General features: G+C 37.6%; 1 protein-coding gene across 4 annotated transcripts in view; it reads left to right on the top strand.

Moving 5' to 3' along the window:
- Positions 1 to 365: 365 nt before the first annotated feature.
- TUSC3 (tumor suppressor candidate 3) overlaps positions 366 to 26,007 on the top strand; it is a 241,470-nt gene continuing 215,828 nt past the window's right edge. For 3 of the 4 annotated variants that reach the window (XR_006817428.1, XM_045997775.1, XM_045997774.1), the window contains exon 1: positions 368 to 693. Coding sequence is in view for 3 of the 4 variants with exons in the window: in XM_045997775.1 (XP_045853731.1) it covers positions 556 to 693 (138 nt within the window). In the remaining variant the exon portion in view is untranslated. Of the gene's footprint in view, positions 694 to 26,007 lie in introns of all 4 variants that reach the window. The other variant, XM_045997776.1, reaches the window with a different exon arrangement.

Below are 26,007 nucleotides of genomic sequence, written 5' to 3'. Positions count from 1 at the left end.
ACAGATGTGTCTCTAAAAACTTCCCAACAGAAAGGGAGACTGCCCCTTGGCCAGGGGGCCCAAGTGCTTATTAATTCCTTAAATCCCTCCTCCATCATCCTACAGGGCAATTAGGTCTGTCCGTGCCTCCAGGTAAACAGGAGTTTACTTCTGCTGGACTGAAGAGGCCCCTGGCATATTCCTGGAACCTCGCACTGGATTCAGTAACCAGACAGCGTTCAGCCAGCCAGCGGAGAACCGTAGCCCCGGGCGGCGCGGGTCTCAGGGAGAACCCTGGGGGGGGCCCCGCGCCGTGCGCAAGAGCCCCCTGCTCCCTCGCCACGCCCACTTCCTGCCCCATCCCGGGCCTTTCCAGGTCCCTTCTCCTGGTGAACCGGATGCTCTGTCAGTTTCCTCCTCCGCGTCCTCGGCGGCGTCCGCTTCCCTGGCGAAGCCGCAGGCACCCGCGAGGGCACAGGCAGGGGCTCCCGGCGGTTGGCCTGGCAGGGGTTAGGACGGCGGTAGGAGCTGGGCGCGCACGGTTACCGAGCGTGGAGGAGACACTGCCCTGCGGCGATGGGTGCCAGGGGCGCTCCTTCACGCCGGAGGCAGGCGGGGCGGCGGCTGCGATACCTGCCCACCGGGAGCTTTCCCTTTCTTCTCCTCCTGCTACTTCTCTGCATCCAGCTCGGGGGAGGACAGAAGAAAAAAGAGGTATAGTGAGTCCTGTGGCCTTCCGGGTGGGCCTGGGTTGGCTGGGGCTCGCTGGGGCTGGCCGGGCGGGCCGGGGCGGCGGCGTTGCCAGGCAGCCTCGCCGCGTTGCTAGGCAGCCGGGTGGCTGGGCGTGGGCGAGGGCGGCCTGCGGGCAAGAGCCCAGCGGTTGCGAGGCCTGTGGGCCACGCAGTCGCGCCAGTGGGGTTAGCCTGGTGTTTTCTCAAAAACACTAAAGCATCCCCTTTGACCCTGCGCCTGAGCATCGCACACCTTTCAGACTAGCGTCGCTTTTGACCCTCGGAGGCCGAACTACCTACCTGCCCTTGAGTCACTAAAGGGGGTATGTTGGATGTGAAAATACCTTTTAGGAGTATTTGCAAACCTACGAGAGAGAAATCTTTACGTTCAGTACCCAGCTGCCTTCGTTATTCGTTTCAAGGGGTAGCGGAGCATTTTGGAAACGTATTTTAAGTTTGTATTCATAATTACATATTATTAAAGCCGAAGGTTTATTTTTCCTTATGTTGAACTAATACAATGGTGAGAACAAACTCACATAATTTTAAGTTCGGTAAATTTGTGAAGTGAGGATCACCTGATTTCAATCTTAGTCCTCGAGTAACTTTGGTAAGAGGGTTGAAGTCACTGTATTTAAAATTGTAATTTGTGAATTTCAGGTATCCATCTTTGCCTTGGATACTCAATCGAGCAGGCTCAGAAAAAAAATACTTGGAAATGCGAGCAGTGTTTCTAAAAGTACATTGTTTTAGTAAGAGTATTCGCTTATTCAAGGTTTTCCTGGTGCAGTATTGCACATACGTGACTCAAAATCTAATTCGGGTTTAAAATGTTTCCAGGAGTTTCTTGATAGCTGGGTAGAGAGTGAAAAAAACAGCTTCATGTGTAAAGTAATTGTCTTTACTCTTTGCCTGAAACAACTCTGAACTCAATACTAACTTCTTCCCATTAGCTTTTTACTTTTAACATGAAAGTAGGCCTTGCAAAATTCTTCATGGAGTTCTGGTGAAGGTTTAGAGAAGAACTCTTAACATTAAAACTGTACTTACAAAATAATTTAAAGTTTTTTTTTGTTTTTTTTTTGTTTTTTTTTAGCATTTGGTATTTATATACCACATCCCAAGAGCTTTAGGTGTGGTTTTTCTTGAGGAAGGGAGATTAAAACTTTTTTTTTTTTTTTTTTTGAGGATTACCACAGCAGAGGGCAGTCAAAAATGATGAGGAATTCCATAGGAATTTTGATGTTTTCTTAGAAAGATCACTGTGGGGGCACTTGGGTGCTTAGTCCTTTAAGCACCCCCCTCTTGATTTAGGTTTAGGTCATGATCAGGGTCTTGAGAGATGATCTCTGCCTGTGCAGTGCTTAGCAAGGTGACTGCTTGAGATTTCTCTCCGCGTCTCCCTCTACTCCTTCCCCAACCTTCCATCTTGCTTTTGCTGTCTCTCTTTAAAAAGAAACAAATCTTTAAAAAAAAAAGGCGGGGGGGGGAGAAAAAGATAACTCTGATCATAGTAACTTTCAGTTGGAAGAAAAGTCAGAAAATCTGAAAAGGATACATCTTCAAAGCATCTTGGTATCGTTGTACGCTACTTTAACAGGTGAAAATGCTTGTTAATTTAGTATAATTATAATAAATTAACATCTGTTCCATTAATATATTTTTTATAAAGCAGGTTTTAAATGAAAAATTAGGGAGAAAATTGTTAAGGATTAGGAAAGGATGTCTTCCGGAATTGTTTTTATCTTAAACAGGAGAGTCTAATACTAGTATGTGGTGGTTTTGTAGAATATACATATTTAGGGAGAAAAAGAACAAAGTTCTTTTTAAAGTTTCATTAAAATGAAGTTTTAATACTTCATGAGTACACATATCTGGAATGTAGTATATGAGAAAAAACCCACTAAGTTATACAAATTTATTTGTGAAGTTCAGAGCCATGATTTCAATCTTAGTCCTTAATAACTTGGAAGGTTGTGGTGTCTTTCAATGCTAGAAGAAACACTTTCTTTATTAGAAATATTGGAAAGTGGCTGGTCATCATTGTGGTACTTTTCTAGGGGGTATTCCAGGGTTGCTTTGGACATGTCACTTCATTCCCTCCTGAATTTAGAACCTGATGCCCAGTACAAAATTTGACACCATTGAACAACCAAGTGTAACAGTTGGAACTAAGTTTATTACAATAAATATTACAAACTTCAGTGCTAGAAAAGTTGACTTGGCATGAGTAGTGTATCCCTTTATACTGGGGAGGCCAAATTAACATTCATTTTTAAATTTTTAAATTATTTTAAAAATTAAATTAAATTTTTTTTCAGTGTTCCAAAATTCATTGTTTATGCACCATATCCAGTGCTCCATGCAATACATGCCCTCCATAATACCCACCACCAGGCTCACCCCTCCCCACAACTCCAAAACCCTCAGTGTGCTTAAAGTTGAACCTGGAACCAAGAATGGACGTAGTTGTTTTTAGGGAAGTAATAGTTATGAATAATAGCTACCACTATAGGTTTTCGAGTCAGGCAAATGGTCTAGTTACAATTGAGTCACTATCTGATTGTATGACATCAGGCAAACCACTTAATTTCCCTGAATTTTAACTTTTTTGTTTTAAAACAGATACACCTACATCTCAGGGTTGTCACTGGGATTTGAATACAACTGTATATAAACTACTCAGTGTAGTGCCTTTAACATAGCAGATGATCAATACTGGTAGCTATTATTATGTGGTCTTCATTTAAATGGTTAGACATGATGACGAAATCCTAAAATGTGATAAAATATTTTTCAATTTTTTTTGCTTAAGAAATGGATTTTATCATTATTATAAAACATATAGTTACTAGAATAAATTGCCTGTTTTATTATGAAACACAGAGTTCCAAAATCTTATGATATTTGAGAACTTCCCAGGAGATTTTGCAACATGGAAGAACTGGTGGTATTTGTGAGTGTGTCTGTGTTCATATGTCCACATGTACATTTTTGTATCTGTTTGTTTCTTAATGAAGACATTTCATTAAAAAATAATTTTGTTACTTCTCTAAGAATATAGTGAAGAGCAAAGATGAGTGAATAGGCAAAGAAGATTGGAGATTTTTATAATCACTTTCCTTGATTACATTGAATATAGTCATTAAACTAATTTTTGAATCCTCATGGGAAGTGATAAGAATTTGTGGGAGTCTGTAGTTTCTTGGTAGTATATCATTTGCATATGTAGTGCATCATTTTCTTTTTATTTTAATGGCGTCTCTATTTTTTACATTGTTAACACTTAACCAGTTAATCAGCTTCATTTAGAATTGTTTTAATCTATAATAATACCTGATAATATAAAAGGAGCTCAAATTCTATAATTATTTTCAGTGGATTTATTGACTTTAACATTATCAAAAGAAGCTATGAAAATAATTTTTCCTTTACATTAGCTAATTGGCTATGACATGTAGGTAACAATATGCATTATGAAAAATTGAGCAGCTCATAAATATTTTTGCAAAGTAATATGATTGCCTAAATGAAATATCTCAATTGCTTCTGACAGAACTTCTGTATGTGATTAATATTTCTAAGTACATTTTACACTGAGATGAGTATATCCAGTTATTTTTTTAGTGGTATAGCCGTAAAATAGAGACTTTACTGTCTTAGGCAGTGAAGAAAAGAGAGGGGATGGAAGTGAGCAATGGATTTTATCTTTAAGCGAAGAACTTAAGTTGAAAAAGAAGTAAGTTTGTAAATATATGAGCACAACTTTAAGAAATGCGTAGTAAAAAAAAAAAAGAAATGCATAGTAATTTTGCATAGATATGTATACACATAGACCACAGATTATGCCAATGCAGGTAGTTTCATCCTAAATTTTGTATGTATTAACTCCTTGCTGAGTAGTTGGAAGTGACAGGTCTTACTCAGAAAGGCCAAAACCACTTGTCAAGTACTGTGAAGGCTTAGCCTGCTGCAGTTTCGGTATGGAATTCCTGGGTCACAGGTGGACAGGTTATCACTCACAGCCTCAGATTTGCCGGACTATCAGCATTTGTGCTGATGAGGCAGGCTAAATGACCCCTACAGCTGTAGGAAATTTTGTGGGAGCAGAAGGATCTTGAGTTGAAGGAGCTCAGATTTTTGTAATAGGCTTGTTTGACCTTTGACCTGAGGGTGACATTATCTTCATTAAAGTGAAAAGTAAAAAAAACCTGCTCTGTGTTTTAGATAGGAGACTGTCTTCCGAGGCTTGTGTGCTATATACATTCTTGAAAAGGTGTTCAGAACAAAGCCAGTTAGTACTTTGCTTGCATGTTATGTAGAAATCTATGACTTGTTTCCTTAAGTAAGAGATAAAGAGATAGTAACTTTGTCAAAAGAGGATTTTGGAATATTTTCCTCTCTATACATGTACCACCAGCATATTCAGTCCCATATATGTGATCTGCTCTACATGGAAGATAGAAAGGGAAAAGGGAGAAATGTGTAACCTGAGCCACAGATTTATCAGTCGTTTACTTTTGTATTTTCTCCGTATTTAGTGAGTTTGGATGACTATGACCCATATGCCAGTGACTGACATTGGTTACTTTGGTGGTCTCAGTGGTTTATTTATCTTATGATTGCTTCTTTCCATAAGACTCCCTCCTGGACCATCACGTTAATTCCACCAAGATAGAAAATTTACCTTTGGCCAAGTGTAGGAATGGCTGTTGTTCCCGGGCTAGAGAACAGGTAGATCATGAACAAACGTTAATATGTTAACATTGAGAGTGTGTGTGCACGTGCGTATGTGTGTGCATGTGTGTGTGCGCTCAGCATGCAATGAGGGGACCAAATAGTATTTATGTAAGCATCTACTTTTTATTTACCTTTTGGGCAAAATTTCTGCACCTTCTCAAATTGAGCATATCTGAAGGGGAACTCCTTTTTTATTAATTTTTTAAAAGATTTTATTTGGCAGAGAGTACAAGCAGGGGGAGCCGAAGGCAGAGGGAGAGGGAGAAGCAGGCTCCCCACTGAGCAGGGAGCCTAAGATGTGATGCAGGGCTCAATGCCAGGACCCTGGGATCATGACCTGAGCCCAAGGCAGATACTAAACTAAGCTACCCAGGCACCCTTAAAGGGGAACTCCTAAGCCTTCTCTCTGTCCACCTGTTTTTGCATTGCTGTTAACAGTGTTGTTTTATGGGGAATAAATTTTAACATTCTCAAATCTCATTTTTTAAGTAATCACTTGGCAGTGTAATATGTCTTTGTCACTTTCACCCTGTATTTTGCACATTGTATACAGAAAGGCTGGCTCTGTACCCTCTCGAGGAGCTGTACACAGATTTAAGGAGAACATCTTGCCAAAACAGTGTTTCTCCCTTAATAGCTATGAAAAACACATAAATATTTAGTTTGAATATTAAAATTTTAAAAAAGTTATTCAAAATAATAGGTAATGTATTTTTTCATAGTTTTCTATTTTCCTGTTTAATGCCAGAAGAAAAAAGATTGACAATGAGCTTATGGAGTCCTTCAAAATCTATGATAAAAGTCTTAACAAAGAAGAGTAGAACTCTGAAGCCATTTATGAGCTGAAAAAAAGTAAAAGGAAGTCTTTACTGATATGTTTATTGTTACCAAAGTTTTGGTCGATCATATAAAGATACCTATTGAGTTTGACATTCGGAGGTGAAATAGAAATTTCTTTCCATTGCATGTTACCGTGAGAACTTAACTACCTTTAATGAAAAGGAGCACTTGAGTATAGGTTGAGTATAGGTTCTGTGCTTGGAAAACAAAACCATTGGAAACTTAGTTTATATAAATATTGTGGTAAAACTTGGGATACAGAATTCATTATAAATTGTGGAATCTGTTTACTATTCATATTAAATATTAAATTGAGATACCTTAGGATAGATAACTCACTGAATTTAACAAAGAAGTTGGAAATCAGTCTAAATTATATTAGGGAACGAAAAAAGTAATAAAACAGGAGATAGAATGCTAGGCATTTCACTTAGGTTAGAAATGGTCTTTACAGTATCTTCGCTTGCTGGCAGATAGCTTTGCTTGCCTTACCTTTATTTAGCTAACAACAGTAACTTGTTTTGATTTAGAGAAACTGGGATTATCCCAAGCTCAAAACATTTAAGTCAAAGATTATCATTATCCAGTACCTTAGAAATTACTGGTTTAGGTAGGAGTGAGCACATACATAATTATATGGGGACTTGTGACAAGTTTCCTCCTCTTTCGTAAAGGACACAAGGAAGGGAAATTCTCTCTTCTTGTCTTTGTTATATGAATATGAAAATGTGATGTTTGAGTCATTGAACCCATCTTGTAAACATTAAAGTACAAGCCTGAGGGCAAAACCAGTAAGTTCATGATGGCAGAGTAGAAAAATGGAAAAAATATGGGTATTTGACATGACCGAACTAGTCTTATAATTGCTATAACTCTGGACTCCTTGTTAGGTGCTAATAAGCTTCATATTCTTTAAGACATTCTGAATTGAATTTACAGATTTTTTTTGTATCTGAAAGCATTCTGCTGAGGAAAATTATCTGGGATTAACTGGGATTAATCTGGGATTAAGAGTTTTACCCGTGATTGTTATTTACCCAACTTATAAATTTACTGTCTTCTTTTTTTTATACTGCGTTTAGTAGCTTAACAATGACCTAGCTATATGACCTTCTTTGTGAATTAGATATTAAATATTGAAGGATTATTTACATACATACAGCTCTGCTTTATCTTTGAATATTAATGATCATTATTAGAAGTCTGTGTATGTTTTGGTGTTTTTGAAAGTGCTTTGTTTTTATTGTATGAATTGAGGTTCTCTAAGTATGATATGTCCAAAAAATTGTAAGAAAGAAATTGGAAATAAATTTATTATATGCCTTGAAAGCTCTTAGCCCAAGAAAGAGAGAAAGAATAAGTTGTTTCAGATATATTTGCTGTATGCTGTTTTCTGTGTGAATCCTTTTAAAAAATACTTCTTTTGCTTTTGTGTGTATAATAGAGTGGTTCCTAGTTTCATTTTAAAGACTACCAAATAAAATAGAGGAAGACATTTTATTTTGAAAACGATCATATTTGAATATTGTTATTTTGGTTTACATTTGAGTTTAAGATTTTGGTTTACATTTGAGTTTAAGATTAAGCAAAAGAAAAGTTGGGACCCCCCCCACCCCAGGATGAGGGTATTGTGCAATGATGATTGTTCCTTTTTCGTTTTTGTTTGTTTTTTAGCATTGGAGTTTTCAAAGTGAGTAAAGGATTTTTCTTTTTCTTTTTTTTTTTTTTTTTAAGATTTTATTTATTTATTTGACAGACAGAAATCACAGGTAGGCAGAGAGGCAGGCAGAGAGAGAGGGGGAGGAGAGCCCAATGCGGGTCGATCCCAGGACCCTGAGATCATGACCTGAGCCGAAGGCAGCAGCTTTAACCCACTGATCCACCCAGGAGCCCCTAAAGGATTTTTCTTTTGCTCAGGAAAGTGAAGTGGTGGGCTGTGTCTTACTATTGTTTCCTGTACTTTTTTCTCTTAGAGACTTTATGGGGAGAAAGAGTGGCTGAATCAAGGTCTAATACTACCATAATGGTACTCTAATTTAGGTTCCTCTTGACAGGTACATGAGTCACATGCTTTGATGTTGGAGCATATTCCAGATCATAAAGAGAGTTGTAACCATAGATTAAAAACAAAAAACAAAGAACAAAAAACTGCATTATGGAATGTTAGAGCAGGAGGGTCAGGTTTCAGGCTAAATAATAAAGTTGGGACTGGATGTTAGGTTTCCTGACACCGGAGTTTCTATTTCCATATTCCCATGCTCAGTTACGCTGTCAGATTCTTCTCCCTCCTCTCAGCCCCTTCACTACTTTCATTATACTGTTTTCCTCTGTCTTTTCATAGCTGATGTTTTAACTTTATAATTTCCTCTTCATGGATATTCGTTTTTTAAAACCTAAAATGATTAAAAGTGTGGCAGATGTAAAACCTACCAATACTGCTTAGACGTGATTCCTTTGAGAACCTAATTTATAAAATGAAACCATCTGTTTCTTTATGAACCTGTTTAAATAAAGGAAGTTAGGCTTCCTTTTACTATGGTAAACCTTAGTCACAAGAGTCAGAACTCTAAAACAGCACAGAACTCCAAACCAGTGCCTCCTGTAATCCCTAATACTGAGTGAAACATGTTCACAAATCTGTTTGCCAAAGCCAGAAATCTGGGCACATTTCACTTGGTCTCATACCTTTACTTACTTGTGACGTTTTTGATAATCATTCCCTTACCCCAGCTAAAGATATGCTGCAGCTTCTCTGACCAATGCTGTTTTTGAGGAATACTGTTTATTTTTTAAGTGCCACAGGGTACAATCCAAGGTTCTTTGTGTGCTGTTAGTTCTTTTCCTGAGTGAGCCTGTGTCTGACTTGACTTTTTGCTTTCTGTCTGCTCTTACATGCTTCCCTTCAGTGCCGCTTAAGTCACTTACCCCCCACCCCTACCCGGTTTTGGATGATGGACTCCTCCTCTGTGCTCACATAAATGGATCTTGGTGCTTATTTCTTTATAACACTTATGTGAATTATTGTCTGTCGCCTGTCATTCCTGGGGTTCTACAAGCCCTTTGAAGAGAACAGCTTTTTCCCCCTTCATTTCTATACCTGCATATTCAAGCATGGTACTTTGCAGTTGGTAAATGCTTAGTGAAGTTATTTTGGTCAAGTTACTTAATCTCTCTAAGCCTCTTTTCCTTATCTGTAAAATGAAGATAGTATGTTAGTCCCTACTGTAGAGCTGTGAGCCTGACATGAGATAATCCCGTAAAGGATTTAGCAGCAAAGTGCATGGAACATAGTAAATGCTTCATGTTAGCTTCGGTGGTGATATTGGTGAATGAATTTGTAGGGTGTATTCTTGTTTTTTTTTGTTTGTTTGTTTTTACATGAATAGCACACATTGATTTGACATTACAAGAGACAAATTAAAAACTAATCCATTTGATATGCATAACTTTTTTTTATAAATTTTCTTTTTAAGATTTTATTTATTTATTTGAGAGAGAATGAGTGAGAGAGAGCATGAGAGAGAAGGTCTGAGGGAGAAGCAGACTCCCCAAGGAGCTGGGAGCCCGATGTGGGACTTGATCCATCCTGGAAGTCCGGGATCATGACCTGAGCTGAAGGCAGTCGCTCAACCAACTGAGCCACCCAGGTGCCCCTGATATGAATAACTTTTTATAAATATTTTGTTTTCCTATTTGACAAGTTAGGACTCTTAAGAATATCGTTACTTGTTTCATTGCCAGCCATTAATGGGTACTTTTACTACTTGACTTTCATATAGCATTTGACATTGTTGGCTACTACTTCCTCACCCTCCCCATCCCCAGCTTTACTGACAAAATATCTTGAATATTTAAGGTGTATAACATGCTGACTTGATACACTTATATATTGGAAAATGATCATCACCATGGCCTTAGCTAACACCCCCATAACATCACATAGTTACCATTCCCTTTTTGTGCTGAGGCATTTAAGATTTACTCTCATAACAACTTTCAAGTAAATACTACACTACTGGTAAGTATAATCAAAATACTTGAGCATTAGATTAGCAGAACTTACCTATTAACTGGAAGTTTGTTCTCTTTGACCAGTATCTTCCCATTCCCCTGCCCACCACCTCCTGTGACTATCACTTTACTCTGTTTCTATGAATTTTTTTTCTTTGATTATGCATTTAATACAGTATTTGTCTTTCACTGTCTGACTTATTTCACCTATCGTAATGCCCTCAGTGTCAATCCACATCGTTGCAAATGGCAGGATTTCTTAGTTTTACTATGGCTGAATGGAATATTTCCATTGTGTGTGTGTGTGTGTCTGTGTGTGTGTGTGTGTATGATGTATATGCATTATGTGTGTGTATATATACATATATATACAGAAGAAACTATGATGTGTCTGTGTGTGTGTGTGTATATATACGTATATATACACACACACACACAGACACATCATAGTTTCTTCATATTCATCTGTCAGTGGACACTTAAGATTGTTTTGTCTTGGGTCTTGTAAATAATGGTGTTATGAACATGGGGGTGTGGATATCTTTTTGAGTTAGTGTTTTCATTTTGATTGGCTGTATTCCAGAAGTGGAATTGTTGAATCAGATGGTAGTTTTATTTTTAATTTTTTGAGGCTCCTCTATTCTGTTTTCTTCCCCCCACCCATTCTGTTTTCTCTAGTAACTACACCAGTTTACAATCCCACCACTATTATGTGAGGGATCCCTTTTCTCTCCATCATCACCAGTGTTTGTTATCACTTGTCTTTTCATTTTTTCTAGTTGCATGAAGAAATAATTGGCATACATCATTATATAAGTTTAAGGTATATACTATTAATATTTGATTTGCACATATTACGAAATGATTGCCACAGTAGTTTTAGCTAACATCCATCTTCTCATATAGATACATTAAAAAGGAAAGAAAAAAGTCTCCTTTTGAAGAGAATTCTTAGGATTTACTCTGTTAACAGTTTTCCTGTACATCATACAGCACTGTTAACTATCGTCCTTATGTTGTATATTACACTTCTAATACTTACATATGGGAATTTGTGCCCTTTGACCATATTCTTCCAATTATCCCACCCCAACTCTGCTTCTGGTAATCACAAGTCATTAAGTGTGATCTCTTTTTCTATTATTTAGATTATACATACAAGTGAAGTCATACAGTATTTCTCTTTCTCTGACTTATTTCACTTAGCATATGGCCTCATGTTTTTGCAAATGGTGGTAGTTCCTCATTTTTTTATGGCTGAGTAATATTCCATTGTATATATATGCCACAGCTTCTTTATGTGGTCATTTCCTGATGGACATTTAGGTTGTTTCCATGTTTTAGTATTGTAAATAACGCTGTTATGAACATGGGGGTGCAAATACCTTTTTGAGTTAGTGTTTTTGTTTTCTCTGGATACATTCCCAGAAGTAGAATTTCTGGGTCATATGATAGTTCTATTTTTATGTTTTTAAGGATCCTCCATTCTGTTTTCCACAGTGGCTATGCCAGTTTACAGTCCCACCAGCAGCATACTCAGGTTCCTTTTTCTAAATATACTCACCAGTATTTGTTGTCTCATGTCTTTTTGATGATAGGTTTTCTAACAGGCATTACTTGTGTTTTTTTGTTTGTTTTTTGATGATGTCCATTCTAACAGGCATGAGGTGATATCTCATTGTGGTTTTGATTTGTATTTCTCTAATGAATCATATTGTTGGCCAGCTTTTCATGTAGCTCTTGGCCTTTTGTATACCTTCTTGGGGAAAGAAATGTCTATTCAGATTTTTTGCTCTTTTTTTTTTTCCCAGTATTTAAATTTATTTATTTTTTCAGCGTAACAGTATTCATTGTTTTTGCACAACACCCAGTGCTCCATGCAAAATACGTGCCCTCCCTATTACCCACCACCTGTTCCCCCAACCTCCCACCCCCGACCCTTCAAAACCCTCTGATTGTTTTTCAGAGTCCATAGTCTCTTATGGTTCGCCTCCCCTTCCAATTTTTTTTTTTTATAAACATATAATGTATTTTTATCCCCAGGGGTACAGGTCTGTGAATCACCAGGTTTACACACTTCACAGCATTCATGATAGCACATACCCTCCCCAATGTCCATAACCTCCTCCCCCTCTCCCAACCCCACCTCCCCCCAGTTTGTTTTGTGAGATTAAGAGTCATTTATGGTTTGTCTCCCTCCCAATCCCATCTTGTTTCATTTATTCTTCTCCTGTCCCCCTAACCCCCCATGTTGCATCTCCATGTCCTCATATCAGGGAGACCATATGATAGTTGTCTTTCTCCGATGGACTTATTTCACTAAGCATGATACCCTCTAGTTCCATCCACGTCGTCGCAAATGGCAAGATTTCATTTCTTTTGATGGCTGCATAGTATTCCATTGTGTATATATACCACCTCTTCTTTATCCATTCATCTGTTGATGGACATCTAGGTTCTTTCCATAGTTTGGCTATTGTAGACATTGCTGCTATAAACATTCGGGTACACGTGCCCCTTCGGATCACTGCGTTTGTATCTTTAGGGTAAATACCCAGTAGTGCAATTGCTGGGTCATAGGGTAGTTCTATTTTCAACATTTTGAGGAACCTCCATGCTGTTTTCCAGAATGGTTGCACCAGCTTGCATTTTATGAGGCCAGCATCACCTTGATCCCAAAACCAGACAAGGATCCCACCAAAAAAGAGAACTACAGACCAATATCCTTGATGAACACAGATGCAAAAATTCTCGCCAAAATACTAGCCAATAGGATTCAACAGTACATTAAAAGGATTATTCACCACGATCAAGTGGGATTTATTCCAGGGCTGCAGGGTTGGTTCAACATCCGCAAATCAATCAATGTGATAGAACACATTAATAAAAGAAAGCACAAGAATCATATGATACTCTCCATAGATGCTGCAAAAGCATTTGACAAAGTACAGCATCCCTTCATGATCAAAACTTTTTTGCTCATTTTTAGATTTTGTTTTGTTTTGTTTTGGCTTTTGAGTTGTATGAGTTCTTTATATAATTTGGAGATTAACCCCTTATCAGCTATAAGGCACAAATATTTTTTCTCATTCTGTAGGTCATCTTTTTACTTTGTTGGTGGTTTCTTTTGCTATAGAAGCTTTTTAGTTTGATGTAGGCCCATTTATTTTTTGTTTTGTTGCTTGTACCTTACATGTCATAGCCAATCATTGCTAAGACACATGTTAAGGACTTTCGTTCCTGTTTTCTTCTAGGGATTTCATGGTTTCAGTTCCTGTGTTTAAGTGTTAATCCATTTCAATTCAGTTTTTGTGTGGTATAAGATGGGAGTCTAGTTTCATTGTTTTTATGTGAATATCCGATTTTCCCAGCACCATTTATTGAAGTGATTGTGTTTTCTACACTGAGTGTTCTTAGCTCTCTTGTCAAATATTAGTTGATTGCATATGGTTGGTTTTATTTATGAGCTCTTGATTCTGTTAAAATGACCTATTTTTCTTTTTTTATGTCAGTACCATACTGATTCGATATTTAATATTATAGTATAGCTGGGAATTAGGAAATGTTCTGTCTCCTTTTTTGTTCTTTCTCAGGGTTGCTTTGGCTATTTGGGGTCTTTTGTGGTTTCACATACATTTTAAGATAGTTTTGTCTACTGTGAAAATGCCATTGGACTCTTGATAGGGATTGCATTGAGTTTATGTGTAGCTTTTGGTAGTATGAATAACAATATTTTTAACAATTTTAACAATATTTTTCCAATCCATGAATATGGGATATCTTTCCATTTATTTGTCTTCAATTTCTTCCTGTCTTGTAGTTTTCACTGGGCCATCTGGCTGGCTCAGTTGGTAGAGTGCATAACTCTTGATCTCATGTTCGTGAGTTTGAGCCCCGGGTTCGGTGTAGAGATTACTTAAATGCAATCAGTCTTCTTCTTCTTCTTCTTTTTTTTTTTTTTTTTTATTTATTTGAGAGAGAAGAGTGTGAGAGAGAGAGAGCGAGCATACACGCACAAGTGAGGGGGAGGGGCAAAGGAAGAGGGAGAAGGAGATTCCCTGCTGAGCAGGGAGCCTGATGTAGGGCTCAATCCCAGGACCACAGGATCATGATTTGAGCAGAAGACAGATGCTTAACCAACTGCGTCACCAGGTATCCCAAATAAAATCAGTCTTGTAGTTTTCAGAGTACAGATCTTTCAACTCCTTAGTTAAGTTTATTCCTAGTATTTTATTGAAGTTACTGTGGGATTATTTTCTTTATTTTTTAGATAATTCATTGTTAATATGTAGAAATGCTCTGATTCGCATGTTAATTTTGTATCCTGAAGCTTTACTGAATTTATTGGTTAGATCTAACAGTTTTTTGGTGGCCTCTTTAGAACTTTCTATGTATAAAATTATGTCACCTGCAAATGGAGATAGTTTTACTTCTTCCTTTCAAATTTTGATGCCTTTTATTTCTTTTTCTTGCTTGATTTTTTTGGCAAGGAACTTTCAAGATTGTGTTGAATGACAGTGATGAGAGTGGGCACTTTATTTTGTTCCTGATCTTAGAGGGAAAGCTTTTAACCTTTCATCATTCAGTATGATAATAGCTTTGGGCTTACTATCTAAGGCCTTTATTTTGTTGAAGTGTCTTTTTTTTTTCTTTATCTAATTTAAGAGGTTTTTTTTTTTTTTAATGAATAGATGTTGAATTTTTTCAGGTGCCTTTTCTATGTCTTGACATAATCATGGTATTTTTCTTTCATTCTATTAATGTGATGAATCAAGGTGATTTATTTATATATGTTAAAACATACTTGCATCCAAGATATGAATTTCTCTTGACCATGATGAGTGATCCTTTGAATGTACTGGTGAATTCAATTTGCTGGCATTTTATTGAGAATTTTTGCATGGGCATTTATTAGGGATGTTGGTCTGTCACTTTTTTTGGTACAGTCCTTTTCTGGTTTTAGTATTAGGGTACTGCTGGTCTTGTAAAATGGAGTTCAGAGCATTCTGTCTTTGATTTTTTTGGAAGACTTTTAGAAGCATGCATTGATTCTTCTTTAAAAGTTGGGTAAAATTCATGAGTGAAACCATCTGGTCCTGGGCTTTTCTTTGTTGGAGGTTTTTGATTAAATCTCCTTACTAGTAATTGGTTTATTGGGACTATTTTTTCCTGATCCAGTCTTGGTGGTTTGTGTGTTTCTAAGAATTTTTCCATTTCTCCTAGGTTGTCCAGTTTGGTGGCATGTAGTTCTTAGTAATTAAGCCTCTTATGATTCTTTATATTTCTGTAGTATACATTATAGCATTTCCTTTTTTATTTATAATTTTCTTGATTAGGGTCTTCTTTTTTTTACATTGGTTATTATACCTAAAGTTTTGTCAATTTTACATTTTCAAAGAACCAACTCTTAGTTTGGTTAATATTTTCTACTGTTTTCCTGTTCTTGATTTCATTTATTTCTGCTCTCATCTTTACTATTCATTCCTTCTGCTAACTTCACACTGTTTGTTGTTCTTTTCCTGGTACTTTAAGGTGTAGAATTACCTTGTTTATTTGGTATCTTTCTTGCTTCTTAATATAGTGGTTATTGCTGTGAACTTCCCTTTTAGAACTGCTTTTGCTGCATCCCGTAGATTTAGGTAGCTTGTATTTCATTTACATTTGTTGAAGATACTTTATTATTTTACCTTTGATTTCTTTTTTGAAACATTGGTTGTTCAGTAGAATGTTGTTTAATTTCCATATAATTGTGAAATTTTCAGTTTTCCTCTTGTTATTGATTTCCAGTTTCATACCATCATGGCCAGAGAAGATACTTGATATGATTTCAGTCTTCTTGAATTAGCTAAGACTTTTTTTTTAATGGCCTAATATATGTTATATCCTAGTAAATGTTCCATGTGTGCTTGAGAAGAATGTGTAGCCTGCTGTTATCAGATAGAATGTTCTGTATATTGTTGTTAGTTAGCTTCTTTTGGTCTACAGTGTTTTCCAAATCCACTGTTTTCTTACTGACTCTGTGGTGGATGTTGTATCCATTGTCGACTAGGGGATATTAAAGTCCCCAATTATTATTGTAGTTGTGTTTATTTTTTTCTTTTATCCTTTTCAGTTTTTTCTTTAAGTAGGTACTCTCTTATTGGGCATATTGGGCATATAAATATTTATAAGTGTTACATGTTTTTGGTTATTGAACACTTTAGTATTATATAGCGACCTTCTTTATCATTGTGTTCTGTTGTTAAAGTCCACTTTCTAATACAAGTGTAGCTAACTCTGCTTTTTTCTTTCCCATTTGCTACTATATCTTTTTTTCATTTCTTTACTCTTAGTCTCTGTGTATCTTTAAATGAGTTTCTTATAGGCAACATAGTATTGTACCTTGTTTTTTATCTATTAGCTATCCTCTGTTTTTTGAGTGGAAAGTTTAATTTGCTTGCATTCAAAGTAATTATTGATAAGTAAGGGCTTATTATTGCCATTTGTTAATAGTTTTCTGGTTTTGTAGATCCATTCTTTCTTGTTGATTACCATGGTGTCTTTTTCTGTGTTTATTGTTTTGTGGTGTCAGTATGCTCTGAGTTACTTATCATGTTCTTTTGTGTAATTACTATAGATTTTTCCCTTGTGGTTACTTTGACACTTACACAGAATATCTTAAAGTTTTGGCACACTATTTTAAACTAGAAACAACCCAATTTCGATAAAATTCTTAAGCTTTAGACTTTCACTTCTCCCTCTCACATTTTAGGTTACTGATTTTACAGTTTACAGACTTTTTTTAAATACAGTGTAACTGATAACAGATTATCCTAATTATGGTTGTTTTACTCTTTTTTAAAAAAAAAATTCAGGGGCACTTGGGTGGCTCAGTGGTTTAAGCCTCTGCCTTCGGCTCAGGTCATGATCCCAAGGTCCTGGGATCAAGCCCTGCATTGGGCTCTCTGCTCAGTGGGGAGCCTGCTTCCTCCTCTCTCTCTGCCTGCCTCTCTGCCTACTTGTGATCTCTCTGTCAAATAAATAAATAAAATCTTTGAAAAAAAAACCTCAAACTAGAGTTGTAAGTGAATTATGTACCACCGTTACCCTATTATAGATTCAACTTTGTGTGTTTACCATTACTATGCCATCTCATATTTTTATGATGTTGATTAGCATCTTTTAATTTCTACTCAAAGTATTGCTTTAACATTTCTTATAAGACGCTTCTAGTGGTAACGAATTTCTTAAGCTTTTGGTTTTTGGGAAAGTCTTTATCTCTTCATTTTAAAAGGATAGCTTTGCAAGGTAATATGTGAGTTAGTTTTTTTGTTGGTTTTTTTTTTTTCCTTCAAAATTTTGAATTTGTCATCCCATTCTCTTCCAGTTTGAAAAGTTTGGTTGAGAAATCCACCCGTAGTCTTACGGGGGTTCTTCTCATGTATTTAACCTCTTTTGCTGCTTTTAAAATTGTCTTTGACTTTTGACCATTTAATTAAAACATGTCTAGGTTTAGCTGTATTTTGGTCTAACCTATTTGGGATCCTTTCAGACTCTTATATCTAGATGTCTACTTCTCTTCCCACATTTGGGAAATTTTCAGCCATTGTTGCTTTATTTTTTAAAGATTTTATTTATTTGATTGACAGAGCATGAGCTGGGAGAGAGGCAGAAATGGAGGGAGAGGGACAAGCAGACTCCCCACTGAGCATGGAGTCTGATGTAGGGCTCAGTTCCAGAACCCTGAGATCGTGACTTGATCTGATGTCAGATACTTAACTGAGCCACCCAGGTGCCCCCCCCCCCCCCCGCCCACACTGTTGCTGTAAATGCACTTTATGTCTTTTTCTCTTTCTCTTATCCTTATGTAGTTTTCATAATGCATATTATTCTTCCCCTTGTGTTTCACAATTCCTGCAGTCTTTTTTCACTTTTAAAATTCTTTTTGCTCCTTTGAGTAATTTGAGTAATAATTTCAATTATCCTATCTTCCTTCTTATTTGTTTTTCTGTATGGTCGAGTCTGCTTTTAAAGCTCTCTATTAAGTTGTTCAGTTTTGTGTTTTTGAGCTCTAGGATTTTTTTAAATTGTTACTCTATGTTTGTCAAACTTATTGTTTTGTTTGTGCATTGTTTCCCTAATTTGTTTAGTTATTTGTCTGTTCTTGTAGTTCACTAAACTTTACTGAGTTGTCAGAGAAAGGGGAGAGAGAGAGAGAAAAGGAGAGAAGGAGAGAGAAAAAGAAAGAGGAAGAATGACCATGAGTGGGGTTAGGGGCAGAGGGAGAAGCATACTCCCCACTAAGCAGGGAGCCCATTGTGGAGCTTGATCCCGGGACTCTGGATCATGACCGGAGCTAGTTCACTAAACTTTTTAAAGAGGTTTATTTTGAATTATTTGACTGTTACAGACCTATTTCTTTGGGATCAGTTACTAGAGCTGTATTGTTTTCTTTGGTACTGTCCTATTTACTTGATTTTTTTGTGATCCTTTTTTTCCTTGTATTGGTGTCTGCATATGTGAGTAAGTGGTGTCTTTTTCCAGACTTTGCAGGTATGCTTTGACTAAGATAGTTCTTCACCAGTCAGCTAAGTTTGAGTTTTTGGACCTATTGGTTTCCTGGATTCTCTGGTCAGGCTTATTAAGCATTCAGGCTTAATTCAGGGTACTAAGCAATAGATGAGGCTATGGATTAGCTTCTCTCTCCTGTTGGGACAGCAGGACCAGACTCCAGGCCTGCATGGCTTGTTATTTTGAGTACCCAAATCAGGCAACAGTGTGCACTGAATATCGTGGTCAGGTGAGACCACCAGTTCTGTTCTACAGATAGGGAAAGCCACGAGTTGTGCTCTCTGTAAACAGGCTTGTTGGATGGGCTGGCTATATAGCTTTCTGTGGCTCTGGTAAGTTTCCTTGTTTGGCAGGATGAAGGATGTATTCAGGAATAAGTAGGGCTATGAGTTTGATTGCTGGCTTGGGTGCTGCGGAAAAGCTCCAAGGCCACTAATGCTCTTCTTTTTTGGTCTTGACTCGAGCCTACCTGTGCCCTAGGTTCCCTGGCAGAACACAGCTACTGGCTTTGCTCTGGGAGATTAGCTCTCCTCTGCCTCTCCACTCAAGAGTTTCTGGGTTATATTGCTTTCAGGTGTTCTTATCAGCCCTTCCTGTCAGATGGCATTGAGGGGTCCATGCTCTGCAGCAAGTGGGGCTATGTCTGTGACTCCTGCCTGAACAGGAGTGGGAGGGCCCATTTCAAGCAACTCTCTGATTTTCTCAAACAAGTTCTCTGGTGAAGAAAGTCATGATTTACCGTGGTTGGGTATGACTAAACTCTTCTGCAAATGCCCAGGCTCTAGAAATGGCAGAGTTCCTCATTTGGGGACTGAATTAGACAAAAACTGTACTTTGCCAATTCCTCAAACTGTGCCACCAAACTTGGTTTGCAAATGAATAAAACTGCTGGTTGGGCTCTGTAGGTAGGAACTTTGTCCACTGACACCCTGTTGCTGGTCTTGGAAGTCTGTATTCCCTTCTCCATCTCAATCAGACTTCCAGTGGTTGAGTCTCACAGATTTTCCTGTGATCCCTGTGGTGTTAAACCACAGTGGGGGCTCCTGCAAAGCGACCCACAATATTGGCAGTCTGGGTGTCACCCCTGGGCTCTCTCTTCCCATTGGAGGAACTGTAGGCTCAGGAGAGACCTTTCAGAGTGGTGTGTGCTGGGGGAGGGGCAGTGTGGATAGCATGTAGCTGTTCCTTTTACCCTTTGAATGCGGTCTGTTTGGTCTTGTGGTGCACAGAGGAACCTAGCTTCACTCCTGAGTACCTCAGTGGGATCCTGTCCATGAATAGTTGTTAGTTCTTCTTGTGAGGAGAAGTGAAGTCGGAATGATCTCTGTCACCATCTTGGTGACATCAGTGCACCTAGTTTTCTTTTTGTGTCCTTATCTGCTTTGTTATTAGATAATTCTGGTCTTCTAAAATGAGTTCAGGAGGGTTTGGTAACTTGTATGTTTCTAGGAATTTATACTTTTTTCTCTAGGTTATCCAGTTTGTTGGCTTGTACGTGTTCAATAGTAGTCTGTATGACCCTGTGTATTTCTGTTATCAGTCATAATGCCTCCTCTTTCACTTCTGATTTCATTTATTTGAACTTTTCCATTAATCTAGGTAAGGTTTTGTCTATTTTATTTATTTTTTCAGGAAGCTCTTAGTTTCATTAATCTTTTTGTTATTTTAGTGATCTCTGTCATTTATTCAGTTCTCATCTTTATTTCCTTCCTTTTGCTAACTCTGGTCTTGTTCCCCCCCCCCCCCCCTCATTTTTTGTTTTTTGCTTTCTCTCTTGAGGTGTAATGTTAGGTCATTTATTTGAGGTCTTTATGATAAACCTATTAATATAGGTTTATACTATAAACTTCCCTTTTAAAACTTGTTGCAACATCCCTAGGTTTTGGTATGTTGTCTTTCTGTTTTCTTTGGTTTCAGGACTTTTTCTTGATTTTTCCATTTTGATTTTTTCTTTGACTCATTGGTAGTTTAATTTTCACATGTGCAAAATTTTCAGCTCCTATTACTTAATTTTAGCTTCACTGCATGTGTTCAGAAAAGGTATTTGGTATGATTTCAATCTTAAATTTGTTAAGGTGGCTTGTGTGTGTGTGTGTGTGTGTGTCCTATCCTATGATCTGTCTTGGAGAATGTTCCATGCATACTTGTGAAAAATATGTATTCTGCTGCATAGAATGTTCCATATATATCTGTTAGGGTCATTGGATGTAAAGTATAGCTCAAGTCCAGTCCTTCCTTGTTGATTTTTTACTGTATGAATTATCTATCCATTGTTTGAAGTGGGATATTGAAATTCCCTGCTATTGTTGTATATTTCTCTCTTCAGATCTGTTAGTGTTTGCTTCATATATTTACGTTTTCCCATGTTGGCTCCTTAAATATTTATGATTGATATATTTACTTGTTGAATTGATCCCTTTGTGGAGTATAGGATGAAGGGAAAGGAGATGAGAATGATGACTCCATGTTTTGGTTAAAGGGGCGTTCTTTATACTGTAATGGGAATTGGAAGGAAGGTAATAGTTCAGTTTTGAGAATGTGTGAGATGCCTATGTGAAGTCTAAATGGAGATTTAAATTGAGAGGCAGTCCAGAATGTATGAATATGGACCTCTGATCTGGGCTGAAGATAAAGTGGATTTGGAAATCATGAGCATAAATAGGAATTAAATTTGTGTTGTTGGCTGAAAAATCACCTAACCAGAATATATACAGGGAAAGTAGAAAAACTAATGCAAACCCTCAGCGTTACCAATATTTTAGCCCTACGGAAGGCAGGCTTGCAAAAGAGACCATAACTGCTCTGCCAGAGGGTTAGAAATCCAGCAGATTTTACATGTCTCTCCCTCAAAAAGAGAGATCAACAATGACAAATGGTGAGTACTGAGAAGCTCAATAAAAACTGTAGAGTCTTTTGGATTTAGTGAGAGCAGTTTAACTGCAGTGTTGGGGGGAAATGAGAAGGTAGTAGGTTAATGAATGAGTGGGTAGTGAGGAGGTGGAAATAGTCAACACTTTATCGAGCAGTTGTGCTGTGAATGAGTGGAGTTAAGTGGGTGATGGCTGGAGAAGAGGCTGGAACGGAAAGAGAAAATAACTTGTATAGAGTTAGGTGGCTGAGAAGGTAGGAGGAAGGAATAGGAGCCTGATAACATCAGGTGGAATTAGTTTGGCACAGAAATGTGATCGTTCTTAGGGCTGTTCACCTGTTTGGTTTTCTTCCATGCAGATGATGGGAACTCAGACATGGCCACATGATTTACTTTGGACAGTGAAAATGTGAGCTGATGTGTTTTGCGTCAATTCTAGGCAGAAGCTTGAAGTGTCACTACATGCTTGCCATTCTCTTTGCCTCTGGCATGGTAATGGGGAATGTTTGATGTGGGTGCTGTGACAGCCTGGATCCCTGTTAACTAGGATGAGCAGAATCTCTCTGCCAACCCATGAGATGGGGAAATACAGCCTTTAAAAAAAAAAAAATACTGAGATCTGGAGCTCTTAGAGTATTGTAATATAAGCTATTTGGATTGTTACATGGAGTATTGACATCTTACATTTTGATAGGAATGGATAAAAGAAGGGGTACAGATATATTTTCTCTATGAATTGGGAAGTGGGAATAATCTGGTAGGACTGGTAAGTTGAAGACAGAGATGCGATTGTAAATAGCTAGAAGAGGTAACTATTTAGAAAACAAAGAAGCATTATTAAATCATAGGACGCACCATTTAAGTTTGGAAATTATGTGTTTGATACAATTCTTACTTGATTTTTCTTGTTTTCCTCTAGCTGAGCTCAGAAAGAGGGCTATAGGGACAAGAAATCTAGATAGTTGGATTGACTCAGGGTCGGAGGCTTCCAGGTGGGTGAGCCAGAGGGAATGGAAAGGGAAGTTGAAGATCTGATGTAGAGTGAGTAATGTGGAAAATAAAGACGGTTAGGTGCTGATAGGGGAAAGAAGAAAGGTCCCCATGGGAGTGGAAGGATAGGTATGTTGTGGGGGCAACAAGAGTGAGAGAACTGGAAGGGTACGTTTTTGTCATTAACTAGCTTGTGTGAACTTATTTCGGAGTTGAAGTAGTACCAGATGAGAACTTGCTGGTCTATGGCTGAAGTGGACTTGAGGTTAATAATATTATTAGAAATGATGAGAATAGGAGCTGAAAGCTAGAGTATTAAGATGTTTACGTGGACTTTTTTCCTACTGAGAAGAATGGGAGGAGGAAGGGTGGTCACCTGGAATTAATTAGGTGACAGTGACTAAAGCAAGTAGAGCATGTTAAATTTTGAAGGTATGATTTATCAAGGAGCGGGAGTTTTTATGTGAAGGTATGGAACTAAGAGGTTGCTAACTCTATTCTTGCATCCTCTGGGAAAGTTAAGAAGAATGAAGTTTCCATATTAGTAGCTCTAGGGATTCATCACAGATACAGAAGATGGAAGGAATTAGTTGTGATTGTGACAATTTTACATAGTATATTTTCCTTTGATTAGGTGACAGGATTGTAGTCTTAAAATGAGAAATTGTTAGGCAGTTAATGGTAACCTTCATTTCCCTTGTATCTCACTTCCAAGGTCTCAGACCAATTTCCTAAAGTTCGGACATTTTTATGAATAAGATAAACTTTTTCATGTTTGCAGTATTTCATAGATGTGTGGAATATTGCTTCTGATTAAACGATCTTATAGAAATTTGGCAACATTTGATTTTCTGCAAACGGCAGCCTTTTCTTTAACAAGAACAACTTCAGGGGCGCCTGGGTGGCTCAGTGGATTAAGCCGCTGCCTTCGGCTCAGGTCATGATCTCAGGGTCATGGGATCGAGCCCCGCATCAGGCTCTCTGCTCCACGGGGAGCCTGCTTCCTCCTCTCTCTCTGCCTGCCTCTCTGCCTACTTGTGATCTCTCTCTCTGTCAAATAAATAAAATCTTTAAAAAAAAAAAAAGAACAACTTCAGCTAAATTCCTTACAGACTGTTTCAGCTGTGGATCTTTGTAGGAGCTGTAAGCTAGTCTGAATTCATAATAATTCATAGTTCTCTGATTAAAAAAAAGTATCAATAATGTATGATTTCTGGATATAAAGAGTCAAAACCATTAAAAAGTAGACTTCAGGATCAAATTTTAAGTAAGCTTTTGTACCTAAGAAAAAAATAGAAAAATAGCAGCAATAACAAGTAGGCAGGAGACTGTGGTTTCAGAAATTTTGAAGATTAAAAACTCTTCCCAGCATTTTCTTATAACCAGGGGTGTCATTACAGAATTACCGGGTGAAGTACTGCAATGACTTCCCACTTGTCTCATAATTTTCTTCTGCGATGTTATCATTTGTAGATTGGGTATAAAATGTCCTGTTTTACAATAATCTTATCTCTTAGATAATAATAGAACTGTGTTGCAGTTTATCTTTCCATTATTCTTGTCTCCTCTTAAGATGAATAATCTACTATGAGTGTTAAGAAATACGATATAAATACAAAGACGGTCTGTGAGTATGTTAGTTTTCAGTCAGTGTATAACAAATTAGTGCAGATTTAGTGACTTAAAATAATACCCTCTTTTTTTGAATCTCATAGTTTCTGTAGTTTGAAAGTCTGGGCATGGTATAGATAGGTTTTCTGTTCAGGGTGTCACAAGACTGAAATTAAGGTGTGACTGGACTGCTTTCCCATCTGAATCTCTAGGCCCTCTTCCCTGACTCATTCAGTTGTTGGCAGAATTCAGTTCCTGGCAGTTGTAGGACCAAGTTCCTTATTTTCTTGCTAGCTATGTCCTTTCAGCTCTGTGAGGCACCCTCATGTCCTAGTCATTTGGGCCCTCCATAGACAGTTCAAGACATGACTGTTTGCTTCTTCTAGGCCAGTAGGAACACCTTTTTGATGCTTTGCTTTCTTCTAAAATGCTCACCTGATTAGCTCAGGCCCACCCAATGTAATCTCCCTTTTGAGTAACTCCAAGTTAACTTGTTAAGGGGCTTTATATCTGTATATCTTTGCCATCTAAGGTAACATAATTATGGGAGTGCTGTTGCGTCACATTCACAGGTGTTATCTGTAGTCAAGGGAGGAAGTTACATAAAGGTGTGGGTCATTGGGATTTACTTTAGATTTCTGTCTCCTAAACCAGGCAAACTTGCACTTTTAGATTTTTATATACTTCTAAATGGTGGCTTCAAAAGTCAACAAAACGAGTATGATAGTGTATAGGATAACATTAATATAAGACATTTAACAGTGGCTATAAAATTAAATTGTTAATATTGTGTATCAGTCAGGATTTAGTCAGAGAAGTAGAACCATGAGAAGATGAATGTATTTGTATATGCATGTATGTTTGGATCTGTGTTTCTTGCAGAGATTTGACCTTCTGCAATAGTGGGAGCTGATTAAATAGTCTCTGCAAGGATATTGTTTGCATCTTTGATGCTGGAGCTTGTGGTCCAAGGGAAGTTGGGTCTATAGCTATAAGCTGGGGAAAAAGAAGAACAAGCCTCTGTTCTTCTTGGAGTGAAACCATCCTCAGAGTGATTTTCAAGCTCATCGTTTGGAAATTGCACAGTACTGAGGAAGTATTTATTTATAAAAATAGTTGGAAATCAGGATTACTTTAAACAGCTCACTTGTCTTGCAGGCTCAGAATACTACTAAATGGTTAAAGAAGTTTGGAAGGATAATAGACATTTTCTTCTTCACAGCGAAGACTAACAATTAAAATTAAAAAATTTGGGGCGCCTGGGTAGCTCAGTGGGTTAAGCCGCTGCCTTCGGCTCAGGTCATGATCTCAGGGTCCTGGGATCGAGCCCCGCATCGGGCTTTCTGCTCAGCAGCAAGCCTGCTTCCCTCTCTCTCTCTCTGCCTGCCTCTCTGTCTACTTGTGATGTCTCTCTGTCAAATAAATAAATAAAATCTTTAAAAAAAAAAAATTAAAAAATTTTCAGTCCATCTAAAACTTGTTAGGTGCAATATATTTCAAAAATACATTTTCTTACATAAGAGCTTTATAAAAATTATAGGACAAACCACTGTTCTTCTATCAGATGTTTACTTGCAGTTTCTAAAGAGAAAAATCATTTATTTTGAACATTAAGCTGAGCTTTTTTTCATTTTTATACTAAATATTTTATCTTTGTAAGCCTCATAGCAGTAGACCCTGCATTTT

This window comes from Meles meles, chromosome 2 (genome assembly GCF_922984935.1).
Source record: "Meles meles chromosome 2, mMelMel3.1 paternal haplotype, whole genome shotgun sequence".
Classification (NCBI taxonomy): Eukaryota; Metazoa; Chordata; class Mammalia; order Carnivora; family Mustelidae; genus Meles; species Meles meles.
This window is presented reverse-complemented; position numbering and strand designations above follow the sequence as displayed.